This window comes from Rhinoraja longicauda, chromosome 15, assembly GCF_053455715.1.
Source record: "Rhinoraja longicauda isolate Sanriku21f chromosome 15, sRhiLon1.1, whole genome shotgun sequence".
Classification (NCBI taxonomy): Eukaryota; Metazoa; Chordata; class Chondrichthyes; order Rajiformes; family Arhynchobatidae; genus Rhinoraja; species Rhinoraja longicauda.
Window position 1 is genome coordinate 7,399,803 of NC_135967.1, and position 22,984 is coordinate 7,422,786.

General features: G+C 38.5%; 1 protein-coding gene across 2 annotated transcripts in view; it reads left to right on the forward strand.

The window, feature by feature from the left end:
* The window catches only part of ar (androgen receptor), a 151,532-nt gene that overhangs the window by 116,508 nt on the left and 12,040 nt on the right, over positions 1–22,984 (forward strand). For both annotated transcript variants that reach the window (XM_078412143.1, XM_078412144.1), the window contains one exon: positions 21,218–21,348. In XM_078412143.1, coding sequence (XP_078268269.1) covers positions 21,218–21,348 — 131 coding nt within the window. The remainder of the gene's footprint in view (positions 1–21,217; positions 21,349–22,984) is intronic.

The window sequence follows — 22,984 nt, forward strand, 5'->3', positions numbered from 1 at the left end:
TAGATGAGGCCCTCACACCTGTCTCCTCTGTACCCTGCAGCTCCACACTTGCTGTCCCTCCCCCTAGTCGCAACAGGGGCAGAGTCCTCCTAGTCCTTACCTTTCACCCCATCAGCCGTCGCATTCAACACATAATCCTCCAAACATTTTCGTCACCTCCAATGGGATCCCACCACCAGTCACATCTTCTCATCTCCACCACTTTCCACCTTGCGCAGAGGCTTTTCCCTCCCCAACTCCCTGGTTACCTCATCTCTTCCCACCCAAACCACCCCCTCCCCAGGTACCTTCCCCTGCAATTGCAGGAGATGCAACACATGTCCCTATACCTCCTTCCTTGATTCTATTCAGGGACTCCAACAGTCCTTTCAGGTTAGGCAAAGGTTCACTTGCACCTCCTCCAACCTTATCTACTGTATCCGTTGTTCAAGGTGTGAACTTTTATACATCGGCAAGACCAAACATAGACTAGGCGATCGTTTTGCTGAACACCTTTGCTCAGTCCGCCTGGCCCTACCTGATCTCCTGGTTGCCAAACACTTCAATTCCCCTTTCCATTCCAGCTCTGACCTTTCTGTCCTGGGCCGCCTCCATTGCCAGAGTGAGATCAAACGCAAATTGGAGGAACATACCATTTTGCTTGGTCAGTTTTCAATCCAGCATTATGACTATTGATTTCTCTAACTTGAAGTCACCCTTGCACTCCCTCTCTCTTCGTCCCTCCCCCACCCAAGTCAGTGTAGTAGTTTCAAAGTTGCCTTGTTGAATCTCAATGTCTGTAACTCATTTAGATGCTCATATCTTGAGTACCACAACGTCCCCGGTAACTTGTCAGTAATTGGAATCATTGTGTTAAATGTAATGATTAGAAGAGAGCTTTCAGATGCAAACTGGCTTTGGAAATATTGAAGCACTGCTCCTTATTGCTTCCAGTTGCATTCTTTCTTTGTCTTTTTCCCTTCCTATTGAAACTTATCCAAAGGTTCCTGTAAATAATCAAGTGGCCTGAAATTGATATTCTGTATGCAGGCAAGCTTGATAGGGATATCCTGCTCATTGAAATGATAATCCAAACTATATATGGATTGTGCTTTGGGTTTACCTTATCCAGTCTTGGAATCAATCCAGCACAACAGATACTGCTGACCTACCTAAATATCTGGGCTATTACTATGAGCTGTCATACGAATGCAAATTATTAAACCGTTGAACTTTAAAGAACCAAGGCCTTTAGCTGTACTTAATTGGAGTTTGGGAAATTGGTTAGCATAATAAACTTCGGTATCTCTTTATTCTGTCTTTTCACTTAACAATCTTGTTACACCTCTAACTCTACCCCACTCAGCTGCAGTAAGCACTAAAAGGAATATTTGGAATATTTTTAACAGTTAAATATAAGACTATCTGTTCTTCTACATTCCTCCTTTCTTTCTATTCTATCCCTTACCTGCAACTTTCACATTTTTTTCTGCTGTATCTCCTCATGCTCTCTCTGATTGTACTCACATTGTACTTATTAAACAGCTGATTAGATAGCTTTCACTTCCTGCAGTACCCACATAATCATTATCGTTATAATCATATACCTTTGTTTTTCATGGTACTCGTTTTTCCCTTTTAAAACCTTCTTCACTCTGTCCTCAAACACTACCTCATTCTTTACCCATGCAAACCATTAGCTTATCAACAGCTTCTAAATCTTGATCTACAATTTCCAAGTTTCATTCATTAATCTCTCCAATGACATTTCTACCAATGTCCACCATTGTCCTTGTAAAATTGTCCTTGTCAAATGTTGCAAATGACAGTCTCTCTGACTGTAACTATGAAGTATCCTATAGATTCTTAACCTCTAAAAGTTAGCTCCTGCAATTTCAAGGTTTCCATGATCATCTAGCTCAGTGGTGCTTATTTGACTCTTGTCATACTTTAAAAAATCACAACTGTAGTGTTTTCACCATTACTTCTCATCCTACCTCTGTCGCATTACCTGTAGCCTGCCAGCTGCTCTTGGCTCCTTCTTCAACTATGGCATCATTAGAAAGTTTTGTCTCAATTTTTACAGTTATGTTGAGAATACCAAGCTCCATCTCTAGACATTTTGTCTTCTAATTCTGACACTTGTCTACTTTGCAGTCTTAGATAAGATACACTTTTAACCAGCTGACGTTGAGAAGATTAATCTATTGTTTCACCATTCCATGGATGCATTATTGGAATGACTAATTTATTGCCCTTCTTAAGCCAATATCCCATATTGAGTAAGGCCTTCCACTTCCTTAACATTCTAATTAACCCTGATTTGACTCCACATACCTTGACCCTATTTTGTCTCTCCTTGTCCAATCCCTTCCCACGTACATCTGGAACAACTTGCATGCCCTCCATCAGTTTAACAATTTCTGATTCTCTGGACCAAACTGCCTCAACTTCAGTATGGATGTCCAATCTTTATACGTCTCCAACACTTATCAGGAAGGTCTTACAGTCCTTAGCTTCTGTCTACAACAAAGATTCAACCAATTATCGTCCAACAATCCTCCTAACTGCCTAACTAACTTATTCTGATACTGAACAACTTTTTTGACCCCTCTCACTTTCTACAAATCAAAGAAGTAGCCATGGCCGCCTGTATAGGCCATAGCTACGCCTGACTTTTTATTGGCTACGTTCAACAGTCCATGTTATAAAGCTTCTCGGATACCCAACTCTTTCAACATTGTATCGATGACTGCATTTTTGTACTGTTTCCTCCAACTGTAAGGAACACATCCATTTTTATCACCTATTAATAATTTTCACTGCATTTTCAAATTCACTTGGTCTATTTTTGACATTTCGCATCCTTTTCTACCTTTTAGGGGACAAACCATCCATTGACATTTACTATAGATCCACTGATTCCCACAGTTACCTAAACTATAACTTCCCATCTCTCTTTTGTGAGGATTCATCTCTTTCTCCCAGATTCTCCATCTCCACCACATCTGGTCTCAGGATGAGAACCTTACATTCCTGGAGATTTGAAATATATTTTTTAAGCAAATGTGACTTATTTTCTGCTGTGGTTCATGGTGTACTGTCTCGCATTTCCTGTTTCTCAGACTTAAGATTGAACAGAGACAGGTTTCCCTTAGTCTTCACTTTTCACTCTTATTAACCTCTGTGTCCAGAACATCATCCTTAGTTATTTCTGCCAGCTGCAACAAGATCGAACCACCAGCCACATCTTTCTCTTCCCATCCCTTTCTGTCTTTGCAGAGTCCACTTCCTACTGTTTACCTGGTCCTTTCATCTGTTTTCACCAACACCTCCCTGAGCCCTGGCATTCTCCCATGCAATTTTCAAGAGATGCAACGGTTCTTGCATCTCCTCCCTCCCCACCATCCAGAGACCACATCAGAAATGAGGTTCAAGTGGAGCCCTCCATTAAATTAGGACTCAGTAGCCTATAGTTTCTAATTACTGTGTATAATCAATGTAAAACTACTTTTGACATCAAATGACCAAAGAGGATATTAACAAATAATAACATTAGTTATGCAAAGGGCAGACAAACAACAAATTAATGTCAATGATAATAGAAGAAGGCTGGATTAGCACCATTACAGACAATGTTTATAATTCTTGTAGCAAATTAAAAAATATTTTGCCAAGGTGAAAAATTGTCAGTCATAAGCATACATTAATGTTTTGTCATCGCACTGCTTTGAGTAGAATGGTATACAGATCAGCTTAGTATTTCCTCTTTGGCATATTACTGTCTTCAGGCTTTAGTATGTTTTAGGGATTCGGGGAAATATTACACCCAGTTTTTCTAATCAGGTCATAAGCATAATTGCACATTTGAACAAATCTAAGGAGTAAAGTAATCATGGAGGTTACCATTTTGTCATTTCACATCTGGAGGACAGGAGCCGTTTAAATTTGCTGCAAGACTTCCGATTGCCAGTAAACATTGCCTGTGATGGTGCTTCACTAATTCATTCTTAAAACGTAATCCAGATATATATTTTTTGTCATCGTATTAAATTTTCTGCCATTTCAAATGTATTATTTATTTTAAATGTGGATTTTTTTTTCTGCTTCATTGCCCCTTATACTCTAACAATCTTCTGCTAAAATGGTCATACTGTCCTCTCTCTGTTTCAACAATTGTAACTTGATAACTTCCCATTATTGATTTCCAATCAGAGAAAATAGTCCTTCTTAACAAATCTAACAAAACATTTTCTTTTTTTTTCTTTAGCATGTTTATGTCTTAATTATCATCTATTAACATTTTGCTTATGGAACATTTTGTAATTAGATCCTGGGATTTTTGTTTTTGCACTTTTTATATCTACATTTAGTTGAACCCATTCCACAATCTTCCATCCAATATTCATTACCATATATTTTATGCCTTTAAGATATATCTGTTACTTCACTGCTTATTTCTCTCTCCATGTTCTCTTGTCAGCAAAAGTACCACTCACTGTTTGCAAAAATCTCTTCTTGAGTCTCGACACAGTGAGAGAGACTGGAAAAATAAGCCGAAACAGTACACCACTTCCACTCCAGTTGCAACGACAGCCATTACTACTTTGTTCTTTATTCTGTATCCATCAAAATATTTTAGTTCTACTTGGTCCATGCATCTAGATTTTTTTTCAGTCAGATTAGGGTGTCTCATCAAATTTTTGTGAAAAATGCTACCATATAAGTATGTATAAATACAATCATTCATACCAAAAAGTTCTAACCTGCAATAGGCATAAATAAATTTGTGCTAGCTGTTCCTGTTTAATCCAAGTTTTTTTGAAAATTAGCTAGATTTCAAATCTCAAATAGTTTCAAGTATTACCCCCAAATGGTCCAAGTCTAACTATTGCATAAATATCTGATTTCTTACCATTATTCGCCATCAGCCTTCGACCCAACTTGTGCATCAAAGGGATTATTTTAAAAATGCGATCATAGTCTCCATTATATTTTTCTGGCCATCCCATGCATGTGACTTAAGATAGGCACAAAAAGCTGGAGTAACTCAGCAGGACAGGCAGCATCTCTGGAGAGAAGGAATGGGTGACGTTTCGGGTTGAGAGGACTTGCTGACTTGTCAATTTGAGGTTTGCAAAAGATATTTACTGTTTTGCTAGCCTTTTAAATTTGCATTTTAACCGTACCAATCTTTCACCTCCCAACTTCACTTTCCAAATCCTTCATTTTTTTGTATTATTAGCTCTAGTTTAATCCTGTTAACACCATTTAAAGTTGTTTTTACTTGCTCATGAAACATCAACACAATTTAGCAACACCAGCATTTATCGTTTGCCTGACTGTCGTGGAACGGAGGAGGCATTTAGAATCCAACCACAATGATGGATTTAGAGTTGCATAAAAAGCAGACCAGGGAAGGGTGGCGGATTCCCTTTCCTGAAACACATTAGTGAACTATATGCAATTCTGATGCTGAACTGTTGTCCTGTTTGTAAATATTTTGCCCCATTAAGTATGGCCAGATCTTGTTTTACCTTATGGGTTCTGCACATTCTTACTTTAACAATACAATTGCATCATTTCAACTGTTTTAGCTTCCACCTCATGGCACATGAAATCGGGATACTTTTTTTGATGCAGGATATGCTTGGAGACACAAAACATTTCACGGTAATCTCTTTGTAATGTAATTTCCTGTTCCATGGAGTTATTTTTCATTAAGAAATGAGATGGGTATGAGAGTTGAATAGATTACATTAACATGGATTAGTACAGAGACTGAAAGAAGCATAAATACAAACATAAGAAGAATATGAGATGGATAGTTTAGAAATAGCTATAAGCTTTATATTGTGTCCTTTCCTTGAGACAGAAAGTTTTAAAATAGCAGCAGTAAACGAAACCTTATTGTATTCATTCCATGACCTTCAGCGTTATTATCCCACATAACAAACCTAAGTAATATTTTCTAATAATTTGTTGAAAACAAGGTCACTGGTCACATTGAAATCTAAAACACAACGTTTAAATTATTTTAAAAAGAGCAAAACATCCTCATTTTTTTCCACATGCTGTTCTTTTTGTGTTTCACCTTTATATAAATATTTGTTGTAATTTGACAACTGTACTTGAAAGAAATATACTGATTGACTCACGACACTCCTTGGCTTGGATTCTTTCCATAAATTAATGCTGTTGTGAGGAGATTGAAAAGGTTAACGGAAGAGAATGTATGAGCATCGGGGTTAGTGAGAAACACGATTAGTTGGTGAAATAAATGGAGTCCAGTTATGTAGAAACTCCTCTGCCTAATTGACAGTATATTGTAGCTAAATTACATTTCATTGTGAGGTAGGGACTGCAGATGCTGGAATCTGGAGCAATAAAACAAGAAACTGCTGGAGGAACTGAGCGGGTCAAGCAGCATCTGTGGAGGCAAAAAGATGAAGCATTTCAGTTCAAGACTTTACATTGGGACTGAAAATATTGGGACTGAAAAGGATAGCCAGTATATAGATGTGAGAGGGAAAGGTGAGATGTGGGCTAGTAGATGATAGGTGAAATAAGGTGAGGTGGAGAATGATGGACTGATCGAGCCAGGTGAGGGGGGGGGGGGGTTAAGGGAGAGACAGCTGGAGGGTCAAAAGTAAAATCGGATAATGGAGAATGATGGGCAGTTGGAAGTTAATGGGGTGCAATAGGAAGGGTAGATCACTTCCCACCAACTTCTGTCTACACCTTCCCCTCCCTCCAACAGGCTCCATTTGCCAATTATCACCCATTTCACCATGTTCCACCTACCTCTTAAACCCCCACCCCACCCCCCCCCCCCCCTTACTCGTTATACTGGTTGGCTTTCCCCTACGCTCTCATTCCTAATGTAGGATCTCAGCACAACCATGAACCATCCCTTTGCCTCAACTGAAGCTGCCTGACGCACTGAATTCCTCCAGCAGTCTGTTTTGCTTAATTGTGAAGTAATTTGGCTGCTTGTGGGGGATTTGGGGAGGGAGTTTACATCTACAAGAACATAGAGCAGTAGAGCATAGGAACCAGCTCTTCAGTCCACTATGTCTGCGCTGAACATGATGCTAAATTAAACTAATAATTTCTGCCTGTAACTCATCCATTTCCCTCAATTCCCTTGCATATTCAGGTGCCCATCTAAAAACCACTTAAATGCCTCTATCAAATCTGCTTCCGCCAATGCATTTCAGACACTTCACACGTCACCTTAAACTTTTTCCTTCTCACCTTAAAGCTGTGCCCTCTAGTATTTAACATTTCTACGCTGGAAAAACGATTCTGACTGTAACCTATCTATGCCTCACAGAATTTTCAATATTCTGTCAGGTCTCCCTCCCTTCAACTTCTGAAGCAAACAATCAAGTTTGTCTAATCTACCCCTTTTCCCTAACCTTGAGAATATATATTTATTTTTTTAAACAACCAAATCTAGTAATTGTATTGTTACTTGAATTTGTACTTTGAACAAAATGTACTTGCTGTGTAGGTGTGCTTTAAGAATATTAAAAGTATTTATTATATTTAGAAATTGTTCTCTCATAGGTATTTATAGCTGTTAAATACAACTAATGAAATACAACTTTGCATGTGAAAGAAGTGCAAATCACAATTTGAATTAACAATGAGTAAGCAGCTCAAAATTTAAAACAAGTCCAAAATAAGGAACTACAGTTTAATAGGAACAAGATAAACTATTGAGCTGAATTTTAAAATGTTCTTGGATATTTTTTGATTTTCTCCCCTTTTTTGGGGCATTATTTCCTTGTGATCACGAAAATGAAATACTTCCTACACCACTGCAGCTTTTTATAAACAACCATGGTGAATTTACAGGACAAATTTAATCAGCTGAGACACATTAAAAAATCAATAACTGACATGTGTAATCAACACCTTTTAATACAGTAAAAACATCGCAAAATGCTTCACAGGAGTATTATCAAATAAAATTGACACAGGTCACAAATTAAACAAAGGACATTTTGAGACGCATATTAAAAGTGGGACGCACTGTGGAGAAGCAAGAGTAATTCTAGAGCATGAGGCCTTCTCATCTGAATATACAATTGCCAAAGCTGGAATACTTAAATTCAGAGTTGAACAAGGGGCCAGAATCTTCAAGGGTTAAGTGGTTAAAGGAGATTTCAGAAATGGTGAGGCAATAGAATTTTGGAAATGGGTTGTTTTTATATTCATGCAGGAGGTGTGGGTATTGCTGCCAAAAGCAAGTACTCATTGGCCATCCCTGATTGCCCCCAAATTGAGTGGCATGGCAAACCAATCCAGAGGTCAGATAAGAGTTTAAGGGACAAATAAAGAATGACAAATCCTGTGAATAAATAAAATACATTCAAATCATTGCTTTGTTCAATTGGGAGCCAAAGGAAATACATGGATGATGAAGACAAAACTTGATGCAGTTAAGACATGGCAAAGAGTTGTGAATTACTTAAATCTTACAAAGATTTAAACAAGGGAAACTACTCTGAAGTGTTTTGGAATAGTCAAATGTTGAGCTAGCAAAGGTGTAGATGAGTGTTTAAATTGCATATGTTTTGATGGAGGTGTAAAAAGAAAAGCCCATACGACATTGGAGCAGAATTTGGCCTTTCAGCCCATCAAGTCTGCCTTGCCATTCAATCTTGGCTGATCTATTTTCCCCTCTCAACCCCATTCTTCTACCTTCTTCCTGTAATCTTTGATATTCTTACTAATCAAAAAACTATTAATCTCTGCTTTAAAAATACCCAATGACTTGGCCTCTACAGCTATTTGTGGCAATGAATTCTACAGATTTGTCTGCCTCTGACCAGAGAAATTCTTCTTCATCTCCATTCTAAAGGTACATCCTTTTATTCTGAGGCTGTGCCCTCGAGTCCTAGACACTCTCCCCATTGGAAATATCCTCTCCACGTCCACTTTATCTAGGTCTTTCATTATTTGGTAGCTTTCAATGAGATTTCCCCTCATCCTCCTAAACTCCAACAAGTAAAGGCCCAGCGTCATCAACGGTTCTTCATATGTTAACCCTTTTAATGATGAAGTATGTTGTCTGAAATTCAACTCTGGATCGAATATGACACTCAATGTTGCAAATGATCTGGTTCAGTATCAGGCAGTCGGTAGGGAGAAGAGGAGGTAGTCAAAAATAGAATTGGAGTAGGGCCCATTTCAATGGGATGAGAATAGATCTGGATAAATTGGAATCAAAGTTTAGCAGGCCAAACTATAAATTGAGCAATGGGTATGTTATGTTGGAGATTTTAGCTGCAGTCTGGGTATGTTCCCAGGAGGAAAAGGGGAAAGAAAATTAAAGTAGAGCTCTCTGATGACTGACAACAAAATAGAGCAGTAGAAAGGACATTTTTATGATGTGCCAGCTTGTTAGCATGTGAGAACCAAGCTAATTACCAAGTTTTGCAAAGACGTTTTAAAGGAAATAATTGAAGCAAAGAGAGAGATGAAAAAAAAGACCGGCAGTAAACATACAAAGAGATCCAAAAAATATCCTATAGACATTTAAAAGAGTTATAAGATCAAATTTGGTGCTGATCAGGGGCCAAAGGGAAATCTACATATGTAAGCAATGATATGAATGTGAGTCTGAAGAAGGGTCTCGACCCGAAACGTCACCCATTCCTTCTCTCCCGAGATGCTGCCTGACCTGCTGAGTTACTCCAGCATTTTGTGAATATATGAATGAGATACTAAATTGATACTTTATTTCAGCCTGTACTGAGAGAAAAGATGCTGCTGTTGTTTCAGCAAATGAAAACACACTGGAGCCTAAGCATAGGCTAAACAAATTGATAAAGCGATACCATAAAGTCTAGCTGCAGTTAAGGTTAACAAATCATCTGGCCCAGATGGGATGCGTCATTGGTTGTTGAGAAAAGGAAAGGAAGAATTTGCAGAGGCCTTAACCATAAACACCTAATACAATAGCTTCAAAGGTAATAACTGAGGAAAGGAAAGTGAAAACAGTGCACCCTTCCTTGTTCACAGATAAAAAAATGAAGGAATGAACTAATGTCCTCTATGTTGGGCATAGATCTAGAGATAACTAGCAGTCACTTGGACAAGCATGCATCAATTAGAGGAAGCCAGCATAAATGTGTTAATGTTTTAACTTCAATTTACTCAAGTAGATTTGTTCTCATCCCACTGAAACTCAGCATGTGTTGAGTTTATTGGCATATGTACAACTACAGTGAGGTACAGATTATATTGTAAATTCCTGCTTGCAGCAGCATCATAGGCACATAGATTCAGACAAACACACAAAAACAAATCATACATAAATGACACAAAAAATTCTAAAGAAACAAAAACTCAAATAAAACGACATTAATGCAGAAACATAATTGGAAAAAAAAATAAGTCCATGGTAGTGCAAGAGGTGGACCACAGTGAACCATTACTGAGGTAGGATTATGGTTGTACAGGTTGGTTCAAGAACCTGATAGTTGTAGGAAAGTAGCTGTCAGCTGTTCAAGTGCTAGCACAAGGAACTGCAGATTGTTGAAATTCTGAGCACAAACTCAAAGTATTAGAAGAAGGGTCCTGACCTGAAATACCACTTGTCCATTCCATTCACTGATGCTGTCTGATCAGTCGAGTTCCTGCAATACTTTGTGCTTAACTTTGGTGAGTTTTTCATTGAAGTTTCACAGGTGGTCAGGAGTTGCCATTAATTTCCTCAAAGTGAGTTTGATAAAATGACAAATAGTAAGCTCGTCATCAAAATTATAGCCCATGGAATCAAAGGACCAATAATGACATGAGGATGCCACTGCTATTGGCAAGATAACAGGAAACAGATGAGTAGTACCATGTTGTTTCTTGGATTGGTAAGAAGTGTGCAGTGAAATTCTCCAAGCATCAGTTTTAGGATCAGTGTTCTCCTTTGTTCCAGGTCCAAGCTATTGATATATACAATTTACAAATGACACTTAATTTGAAGGCATGTAAGGAGAATTAAAATAGACTTGAAGCAAATATTGGCAAGCTGATGGAAATATTAACTAGCAAGCAGATGAAATTCAATGCTGAGAAACGTGAAGTATTTTTTGGAAGGGAAAATGAGAAGAGATAATGTAAACCAAGAGGCATGATTAAGAGTGAATAGGAAAAATGCTGGTAATATGTGCATTGCTTATTCCAGGTAGCAGGGCGAGTAAAAAGGTATTTGAGATATTTGCTTTCATAAATAGGCAAAGAATACAAGAGTAAGGAGACGATGAATCCTAATAAAACAGTGAGGTGCTGCAACTGGTGTTTAATGCCATGTTCTGTGTGCTATACTTTTGAAAGAGCATTAAAGATTTAGACAGTATGCAGAAGATAGTTGCAAACATTTCAGAAATGGAGGATGTTAGTTATATGAATAAACTGGCGTTGCTCTTAGATTTTAGGGGGAGGGAATTAAAATCGTAGACAGGGTAGATGGAGCAAAACTTTAGTTTATTCTCAGGTACAGTGAAAATCATTTCCCCCCTATTGTCAGAAGGGTTAAACATCAGGGGATGTAGAATGAAAGCAGCGTGTAAGGTTCATGGTGAAATCTTTTATATAAAGTGATTAGGATACAAAATGCATTACTGGCATTGTAACTCCCAACCTATTCTTAGCTAAAAGGGGTATACTCCCCTGTCATCTAACAGTTCTCTGACATTTAAAATCAGCTTCATGACCTTTCTTTACATTCACTCCAATACTCCATTTGGCAGAAACGTGGTCTGTGCTATCTCTAATTGTTACAGAATTCATTTTTGTCCTATTTGCATCTTGCAGTACAGGTCCATGAATTTTCAAAACCATTGTAATATATTGCTCAATTTTGCAACATGGAAGCCATTGATGTGGAGGTCCTAAAAAGCCAAAGGTAAAACATAACGCAGATATTGACCGAGAGAAGTTCAGATTCGGTTAAATTCAAGAATTATTTGCCTTAATTCCATTTATCCCTTTTTCCTTCTTCCAAATCATTGTAACACTTCATGTGACTGGCCAGCCTTCTCAACTATTTCTCTGCTGTGATCTAACACTATGTTTCTCCTATGTCAGAACATTCTTACATGACCATATGATCACCATTGTTTCGCTTAGTCCCTTGTTCCTCTTCGCTCATTGGCACAACCTGAAAGTGCCCAAAACAACACAAGATCCCGTAGCTGGCCCTAATATGGCCCTGATTACGTTTTAGATGAGGTAGCATTTAATCTATTTGAACATGGGGAAGATGAAAGGCATAATTTCAGCTTCTGTCCAAAAATTGCACATCACTTTATCAGTTGCAGCTAGATTGCAGACAACTACATGATTTAACACAGATGTTATGCTTCGAGATGCTTACTTTTATTTTTCTGACATCTTCTGTCTTTTCTGCAATTCATCAATTGTTCAAGTAACTTTTATTCATATTAGGTAGCTTTAGGTACAGATCTGTAAGTGCTGCAGACCAGTATAACTCTTGTATGCGGTATTCCTGATGCAGGTATAAAGGGGTAATTTCCAATTTATAAGTAGCAAGATATGAAAAGTATCAAATGAGTAAATAGCTGTTCCTGAAAGAACTGTGATACTTCCTGCTCAATCCCCACCTCAACAAAACAAAATCAAAGCGCAACTGAAGTTTTGGTGTGCTTCTTAATCAATGTTCTTGGGATTTACTACAGTCATCAATGCAGCAGATAAACAAATTGATGCACAGATGTAATTAGATTCCAATGATGCAGCTGCTGAACCACAATTATTAGGCTACCTTATTCAATTATTTTTTTCCTGGCATCACCTCCTGAGCATCTCAATAGAATTAATGCATATACATTTTAATTAGTTCTAATTATTTTGCCTGCATGTGCATGTGGGGCATCATTTTTTCTATGACTTTCAGCAAGTACACAACCACTTTGTTGTCTCAGAGTTTTTTCCATTTTTAAGTACAAGATTTTTTAGCTCTTTAAAAGTTAATACCACACCCCTAATTTTAAAATTTGCTCATGAATTATGTACAAAGCACATGTTTTGATGCAATTACCTAATATCACCCATGACTGCACTCGGGTAAATTACTGTCCCCTACATAACAAATCTGCAGTTCTATCAATTATTCTAATTATTTTATTATTATTATTTGTTTAATTGTACACATATACTGTACATAGTTTGTGAAAAAGGGAATTCAGATAATGCCAGTCTGATTTGTTAATTCAGCTAAACAGCTGTATATGCTCACTGGACTTCTTGTAGATTTTTTATTTACATGATTTTGCATTATTTCAACCTGTAAATGCGCAAAATCCAATGAGACACAAGTCTTAACACAAAAGACTAAGCAGCGCTGGTGACAAAAGAAGAAGAATACTCGGACATGCGTGACTAGCTAGAGAAGGGTAATTTCCCTCCCTTTGATTACAAAAAAAGGACAGTCCTTTCATAAGAAGTTAACCAAAATATGTGGCAAAATCTGAAAGCTCAAATGAGTGCAGGTGCTCACTGCAGTGGTGGAGGTGATGTAAGTTTCTTGTATCATTGCAAATCACAAAATAGTTAACTGGCAAATGCTATTATGGGTTTTGTATCTACTCAGCATTTGTTAGCATCCCAATAATGCCTGAACTTAAATTATTACCATTGCCCAAACTATTTGTACAATTGTGTACAGCTGTATCTGCACATTTCATTGCACTTCAATTTTCCCTTATTAGAAAATTATTAACGGATTGGATAAGCTAGATGCAGGAAACATGTTCCCGATGTTGGGGGAGTCCAGAACTAGGGGCCACCGTTTAAGAATAGGGGGTAGGCCATTTAGAACTGAAATGAGGAAAAACATTTTCACCCAGAGTTGTGAATTTGTGGCATTCTCTGCCTCAGAAGGCAGTGGAGGCCGATCCACTGGATGCATTCAAAAGAGAGTTAGATGGAGCTCTGAGGGCTAGCGGGATCAAGGGATATGGGAAGAAGGCAGGAACGGGGAACTGATTGTGGATGATCAGCCATGATCACATTAAATGGTGGTGCTGGGCCGAAGGGCCTATTCCTGCACCTATTTTCTATGTTTCTTTGCGAACAATGTTTTGAGCCAATAAAGCATTAAAGATTAGACTTGCGCAAATGTTCTTTTGTTCTTAAAGGCCAGGAAATTGATTATGAAGCTCTGACATCCACTTTTGGCACTAACCACTCTAGGAACTCTGGCAAATATTTCTTTCATTATAGTGATCATCTGATGACCTCTCCATATAAATAATAATGAAGATATTACCCATGCAGATTTACTATTTCTTGCTTGTTCAATAATCATAATGCAAACTGCACTACTGTAGCAGAGATCTCCTTAGGAAGTTCAGAAGGATCATGTTAAGTGAAAAGTTCATGCCAATGCAAGCCTTCAGTTCTTTGTCAGCAAGCAAAGTATTGTGCTGTTTAATTGCAGCTGATTATAAATGCTTGTGCTGTTCTTAGTCATTTTTTTGTATTGTGGGATCCCTCTGACTATCCAGCCTCTTCAAGCCTGCCCACTTGGAGTTTTTGGTCATGTCCCAACAATTCCAATACCTGTGAAGTGTTTCTGTGGTTATTAATCTTTCAATTAAATGTTAGAGAATTGGAAGGTAGTTGATAATGCAAGCCATAGGAATCAATGGTGTTTATATGTGATACTTGAGTCTACACACCCTTTTGCTGTTATGAAGTCCTAAAATCTAAGTGATTCCACATTGCAGCATATCCTAAAAAATATAACCTGCACTATTGATCCATGTTGAAATTTGTGACAGCATTAAAGTACATTTAATGTTTTTTCAAAGATAAATTTAGGGATTAGGATAGAAAAACATAACTGCAAGGCTGATAACCTCTTGATTACTGCCTCGGACAAATATTTTATAGTTGAGTCTGGCTACTTGATTGGTTTGGATCAGGTAGGATTTCTACTTAACCGATAAAGCATTTGGATTTGGTTCAGGTCGGGTTGTACTGCCCTCGCCTAGCTCATTATCATATCCAGGTCATGATGATTTGCTTAGCAAAAAATAACTTTCAGAAAATAAAAAGCACTTGGTTCAGGTTCATATTGGCTCCAGAAGGGATAATAAGGGATGACCTTTTTTCAAACTTATAAGATCCTAAGGGGACTTAGACATGGTGATGTTGAAATGTTTGCACTAGTAGGTGGCTAAAGAGGTCAGGTTGACCATGCCCTCCATTCGCAGAGAGAAAAAAAAGCCTGATCTGCTCGGTTTGTCCTTCTGCTATACATTTGGCAAGTCCAACATTTTTCTGTTGACATTCTTCGGTCTATGTTCTCACCCTTTAACTGCTCCCATTCACGTGTTGACCAGGTAACTTGGTTTACAGATTATTCCCATGGTCATCCGGTTTTATCCTGTCAGAGACATTGCCCTCCTCTGACTTGCCTACAGCTTTACGTTTCTTTTGTCCCATTTTCAGTTCTAATGAAGGGGTTATGACCTAAAACATTGACTCTGTTTTTCTTTCCATTGATGCAACCTGACTTCTTTAATATTTTCGGCGTTTCCATTTTTGTTTTAGATTTCCAGCATCGGCAGATTTGTAATTTTACTATTTAAATTGTTTTCCCTATTTTTTGTGAAATTTAGATCCTTACATTATAACCTCCTTAACAATGTTTACTCTTGATAGATGTAATTATAAATAAAGTGTTATTTCACAGCACAGTCACTATGGACTAAACTATAGTCCCTGCATAACTTCTGCCAAGGTCTTCTCTATTTTACTGGTCCTTAACTATTATTTATGTTATTTCTATTTTTCGATCCTCCTCACTGAAGTTCCTTTTCTACTGTGGAAATTACAGCCGCTATCAGTAGTGCTACTACTCCTCCTTCCCATTTTCTCTATTATTTCTAAAGGTTTTAATAGTCTGTAAGATTTAGTTCCCTATAACGTTGGGTTTGTAACCAGGTTTTGTTAATGACTACAAAATGCAATCTTTGAGGCTGAATTTGTGGTTCTAACACGTTTTATTGCTTGATTAGGATTATTCCAACAAATAGCTTGCCAACACAATGGGTAGTTTGATTCCTTCTCTGCTGGAGATTTCACCGTTTCATTGGATTCTATAATGATATTTGACAAGTTCTCTATAGTATGTAAACCTGAATGTTACTGTTGTCTGTTAAGCACTGTAATTAATTGTTTTGTAACGTTCTACAGGCCAACCCTGGGCTCTGAGCACTTATGGACACTCCTACATCTGAGCGATCTCCCACAATACTAAATACAAAAGTCTGATGTACATACATACGTTCATTCCTATAAACAACAGAATTAGTTTCCCCTCTCTCTCCACTGTTAGTAATTTTCTTACCAATCTTATGTGCTTCTGACACAATTCATTATAACACCGATTAAAACAACGCTTACTATAGCAAGTGATTTTTGTGTGTTATCTAACATATGGATACAATTGGAACATATTCAAATTTACAGACCGCATGAATGAGGTAGAATATCAAAAGTGTTACTTGTTTACAGGACAGCCCCATGTCTGCACCAATCATGATGCCAGACTAAACTAATCCCATCTGCCTGAACATGGTCCATATCCCTCTATTCCCTGCCAGTTTAGTTTAGACATACAGTGCGGAAACAGGCCCTTCGGCCCACCGAGTCCGCACCAACCAGCAATCCCCGCACAGTAACATTACCCCACACACACTAGGGGCAAGTACATTTATACCAAACCAATTAACCTACAAACCTGTACGTCTTTGGAGTGTGGAAGGAAACCGAAGATCTCAGATAAAACCCACGCAGGTCACGGGGAGAACGTACAGACTCCGTACAGAAAGCATCCATAGTCAGGATCGAACTCGGGTCTCTGGCGCTGTTATGCAGTAGCTCTACCGTACTGCCACTTTGACAATGGAGTAACCAAAAGAGACAGTGTAGAGAAGGCTGTGTAAGCAAATGCACACCTCTAATTCACAGCAAATTGTTTGTTTCCATACTTCTTAAATGTTGCTATTTTATCTGCAATTGCCATCTCCCCTGCCAGTGCGTTTCACGCACCTACCACTCTCTTCTCCATTGAGAGATGAAACAATGGAATATTGGATAAGTGAGTGAAGCACTAATTTAGAAGTCTAGGCTAACAATACAAAGAAATGGATTTTAATTCCACCAAAACAGATGGTCTTCGGTTAATCAAAAATAATCTGGAATTTTTAAGGAAAAAATATCTTATCTCAGCATTAATCATCACAGTCTAAGGAGATTGCATACGCTTTGGCAAAGGCACAGAAGAGCTTTCCTAGAATAGTGTGGTGATGAAGAATTAGTGGATTACTGTTGCATGGATAAGTTTGAGAAGCCATGTTTGTTCACCATGCAGGATAGAAGGCTAACTGGTGTTTTGGTTCGAAATGTTTAAACCATGAATTGGTTAGGCTGAGATTCCAAGAGAGCACAGATTTAAAGTGATTGGCAGAAGAAACAGGTGAAATATTGAATAACTTTTTTTAAGCAATGAGTGCTTAGGCTTTAGAATGCACAACCTGATAATGTAGTGGATGAAAATTCAGTTGTTACTCAAAAGGCACTTGGAGAAAATTTGGAGGGAAATGGCAATAAAGTATGGGGGTTGGGAAGAGCAGCCAGCTAAGATAGCTGCCTCAAGTGGTGTTCTGGTTTAGAATTCAATTAACTTATTTAATGGGAAGAAAATATTTAGGAAATGTTACAAATAGGACAACAAATTCATCAGTGTTTGCAAGGCGAGAATATTAATAAATTGTGCATGGCCCGTCTTGCACTAAATTAATGGACATGGTATTTTACAAGGACTGTATTATACCATGGAATACCCTGCTAAAATGTAATTTTGTGGAATTGGTCTGCCACTTAGTGAGTGCATGCACTTAGTCTGATCCTGAGCAACCAAACGTTCTATTTTGTTTTGCATACTACGCCAGACAAGAACACTGTAGAAAATATGTGCTTAAAGTGTGATGAACAGATTTGATCATTTATCTGTTAAAAAAATTGTATTACAAATACATGCACTATGACATAGTTCTTAAAGATTTAAGGCACGTTCCTTTTGAAGAATTCTTGTGGACAGGGATCTTGAGACTTGGGCAATTGAGGAAAATGTGGAATGTGAATTCTTGCTTTACCACTTGTCAGCATGAGTGTCAAAATTTTATATTAGGAATTACAGGTATACCAATCTCCACAGATGCACTATTGAAAGGATCTGAAGATGCATCTCAGCTTGGTGTGGCAAGAAATTGTAGTGTGAACACAGCCAAGTACATCACACAAACCAGCCTGCCCTCAACCTCCCCATTGACTTAATCTATACCACGTTGCATCAGGAAGACAGTCAATGTAATCAAGGACCGCTCACACCTCAACCACTTTATCTTCTCCCCTCTACTGTCGGGAGAAAATTCAAAAGCTTGTATGCACGTACCACCACATGAGCAGTTTCTTCCCTGCTCATATGCTAAGGAAGTATTCCTGATCTTCTGATCTTTATCAGTGCAGCCCTTGCACCTTTTTCCTGCACTTCCTCTGTAGCTGTAATACTATATTCTGCACTCTTTTTCCCTTCTCATTTTGCACTACCTGTTATACTCCTGTATGGTATGATTGTATTTGTGTATGATATGGTCTGCCTGGATAACATATAAAACAAAGTTTTACACTATCTCAATTCGGCAATAATAAGCCAATTGCAATTAACAGCATTTATTATATGATTGAAAAGCTGTCATCTATGAAACATTACACTTACTGATGGGAGATATTACGAGTCCAACAGAAAGCAAGAACCTATATCCCCTCTTTCCCAATTGACAAAGTTGCTGAATCCCTGTCCTCGGAAATGTTTTAAAAGGAACCCACTTTGTCTTTCCAATTGTCAGGTAAGAGTACAGAAGAGCATATAGAACAAGGATGGGGAGCTAGGTTTGCAGGAGGAAAAAGCATGATCGAAAATTTGATCAGTGTTATTAATGTTTCCAAGAAGTGCATATTATCTCCAAGACTTTAATACCATATTAAAGGATGTCTGATTGCCTTTTCTGGAGGGTGATTAAAGATGTACTGATTTATGAACTTCATCTGTGTACATCATATGTTGAAATAAAAAATAAAATAAAATTTGCACTCTAAACTGGGGATCACATCTGCAGTGGTTCCATCTTAAATGATCAGTTTGTAATGGCTGGGTAATCGACAAGAAGCCCATGATTTCCTCTTATGCTCTTTCTTGCATGTCCCTTTCTGCAGGAGTTCAAAAACTTTCAAGTTAGATGGAGTAAAATTGTGAAATACAGAAAAGCTTTTGGTAATTGAATTTCCATATCAGACGTCATTAGAGCGGCACAGTGGTGAAGCGATAGACTTGTTGCCTTACAGCACCAGAGACCTGGGTTCGATCCTGACTACAATTTCTATCTGTACGGAGTTTGCACGTTCTCCCTATGAGCACGTGGGTTTTCTCTGAGTGCTCCAGTTTCTCCCATATTCCAAAGACATGCCGGTTTGTACTTTAAATGGCCTCTTCAAATTGCCCCTAGTGTATATGGTAGAACTAAAGTGCGGGTGATTGCTGGTCGGCGCGGACTCGGGTGGGCCACTGTATCTCTAAACTAAACTAAAAGTCCAGTAGTTAATATAATGTGCAGAAATGGGAAGCCTTTTGTATCAGCCTCAAAGAATCAGGCTGAAATCAAATGATTTACCTGTGAAAGAAACAGGTTCACAAAATAGGTACATTTAAAATCCAATTTTAGAATGCACATATCCCACTCAGTCTGGAGTGCTAAGGCTTGAACTGACTCAGGTGAAAGGAACACAGGATGGGTGATCAAAAATGTTGTATGAGAATCAATTACAATATCTGGTGGCATTTATTATACAAATACCATATTGAGCATTACAGTTTCTAGCGTGACAGCTAAAAAAATTGCTGTGTGGTTATAACAAAAATATGTGTGACAGCAAAATGTTGCATGTCAATTTCCCCTCTCTTTCAATATTAAACCTTCCACAGGGACCACTCTCTTTGTGACTCCCTGGTCCATGCATCCCTTGCAGCCCACTCTTGCCCATCCCCTGGCACTTTTCCCAGCAAAAGTAGGTGTAAAATCTGTCCCTTCTCCTCCTCCCTCCCTCACCAAACAGTCTTTCCGGGTGAGGAACAGGTACACCTGCAAAGTGGCCTCCTCTACATCAGTGAAATCAGCTATATTTTGGAGCACCAGCACGCTTGACACCTCAACCGTCTTGAGCTTCCGGTTGCACGTAATTTTAACCCTCTTTCCCACTCCCACGTCAATTTGTCTTTCCTCAGCCTTCTCCATTGCCATAGAGAAACCAAATACAAACTGGAAGAATGGCATCTTTTATTCTCCTTGGGTAATTTACAACCCCATGGTATGATCATTGATTTTACCAGATTAAGTTAAGCCACACCTCTTCTCCCACACACACTCACCATTTTCTTGATTTTCTTCTATGTTTGCTCACCTCACCCATCTCCCCCCCACACACACACACACACACACAAAATCTTGGTTTTAACAGGTCATCATCTCCTCTCCATCACCTACCACGTGCTGTCCTACCCTCCTTGTACTATGTACTTAAAATCTTTCCATGTATTATTGCCATTTTTCCATTATCAATTGACTTTCGTTGAATGTATGTGTTTAATTTTACCTAAATGATATGCCTTGTTCATGTACCACTATTAATTCTAACAGTTAGTTTACTTATAGAGCCTTTACAACTCCTTAAATAGAAACATTTTCCACAAGGTTCAAATTGTTATATTTCATCTTTGTGCACTGTTATTTTTTTTTCCTGGAAAGATCAGATGATGTCAAAACATATACCTGAATGTCCAAAGTGATTGAACCATTTTGCGTTTTTGGTAAAAGTTTTTATTACAAAACTCTTAAGTATGTAACCCAAACTTTGTTCCGAATTGAAATATGATTTTAGTAAACATTACAAGCCATTTTCCATTTTATTGGTAGTTACCAGAGGATATTTACACACATTATCTAGTGATTTGATGAAATAACCCTGAAGCTGATTATTTCAAATAGCAAAAAAGTATTTGGGATTATTACAAACAACAGAAGAATGGAAGTTAGGTAACCATGTTACTTGCCACTGCTCATATTTTTTCATGCATTTACAGGCAACGGATGCAAAAGTCAACTATGTATAATCTTTGTATGGAAATGCAGCATTTATCCCAGGAGTTTCAGTGGCTGCAACTCTCACAGGATGAGTTCCTCTGCATGAAAGTGTTGCTACTGTTTAGCATCAGTAAGTATGGACAGTTTTATTTGAGATGTCAGAAAAATGGCTGTATCCTAATTGTAATTTTTGGGAACCTTATAAGTACCAATTTACCACTCAATATTAGCTCAATCTTGTTTCTAACTATGTGAGTTATGTTCGTACCATTACACTATTTTTCTTCCATTTCAATGTGAAAACAGAGTAGGTTAAAGCAGAAGCAAAATACTAACCTATTAAGCAGTTAGGCAGCATACATGAAGGGAGAAACCAAGTTATTTTTCAGCTCAGCGCCCCTTCATGAAAAAGTAATTCAACAAAGAACGTACTAAAATAGTAGTAGTTGTGAATAGTACATCGAATTATGGTAGTGAATGTATGGTGCTCCCAGCATAACTACAGAGAAAATATGACTAGCCTGGGCCTCAGAAAAGATGGGCAAAATTATTTTTAGGAATTGGAATACGAACAATTTATTGTCACATGAGACTAGGCACAGTGAGATTCTTTGCTTGCATACACAATGTATACAAATACCAGCCACCTACAGAGCTGACAAAGATACAAAGCATATCGGCTCACCCTTTTGTCGTCGTCGTCCCCCCCCCCCCCCACAACGGTTCCCCCACTCCAGGTCCCCATTGTTCTCCTTCCCCCCTCACGCTAGTCCCCCCACGCCGGGCCCTCCTTTGTTCTTCCCCTCCCCCCTCTCACGGTGGTCCTCCACGCTCTCGTCGACCTGCGAGGCATCGCCACCACCGTGAGGCTTCACCACCGCCGAGGCCCCATTATTCACCTCTGTCGCCGCCAAGGCCTCACCGCTGTTGAAGCCCCATTTCATGCATCCGTGATGCCGACCTGGGCCCCAGCCACGGTCTCCGTCGGCCGCTTCGCCCGACCCGGGCTTCTACCCGCGAGGCCCAGGTTTTGCCCCGACCCGGGCTTCTACACAGCGATCCAGGAGGCATCTGGACCGAGGCACCTCAATAAAGGCCTCCGGCCGCATTCCCAGTCCAAAGCCGCGGGGTCCATCGGGAAGCATTAGAAGAGAAAATAGATAGAAGAGAACAAAAATAATGTAATTGACTAATTTGGAAATTGATAAATGAGAGAATGGAATAATTTGATAATAGAATAATAAGGTGAAGATTTTGATTTGTAAAATTCAATAAAAATACCCCCACGCCGTAAGGATTACCATTACTTATAAGATTCATGAAGGTATATTCATGTGTGAGGCTCAGGCTAGTCATATTTTCTTTGTAGTTATGCTGGGAGCACCATACATTCACTACCATAATTTGATGTACTATTCACAACTACTACTATTTTAGTACTTGTTCTTTGTTGAATGACTTTTTCATTAATGCAGTTACACATCTCTGACAGTTTTCATCTAGAAAAAACAAGATTTTTATTTTTAATTAACAAAATTATTCTAGATTTGTACCTAGTTTTTGTGTGTGTGTGAGATTTAACAACAAGGGATTTCCGGTGGAAACTCCACTTTCTGCATTCTGGAATAAATGCACACTGCAACCTCTGATGTCATGATCTGCACAACCATCCGAACATTAGCCATGCTCAGGTGAATCATACTTGGAAGCACACAGACCAATTTAGATTTCGATTTTTATTGTAATTTTATTGATTTTTCATCATT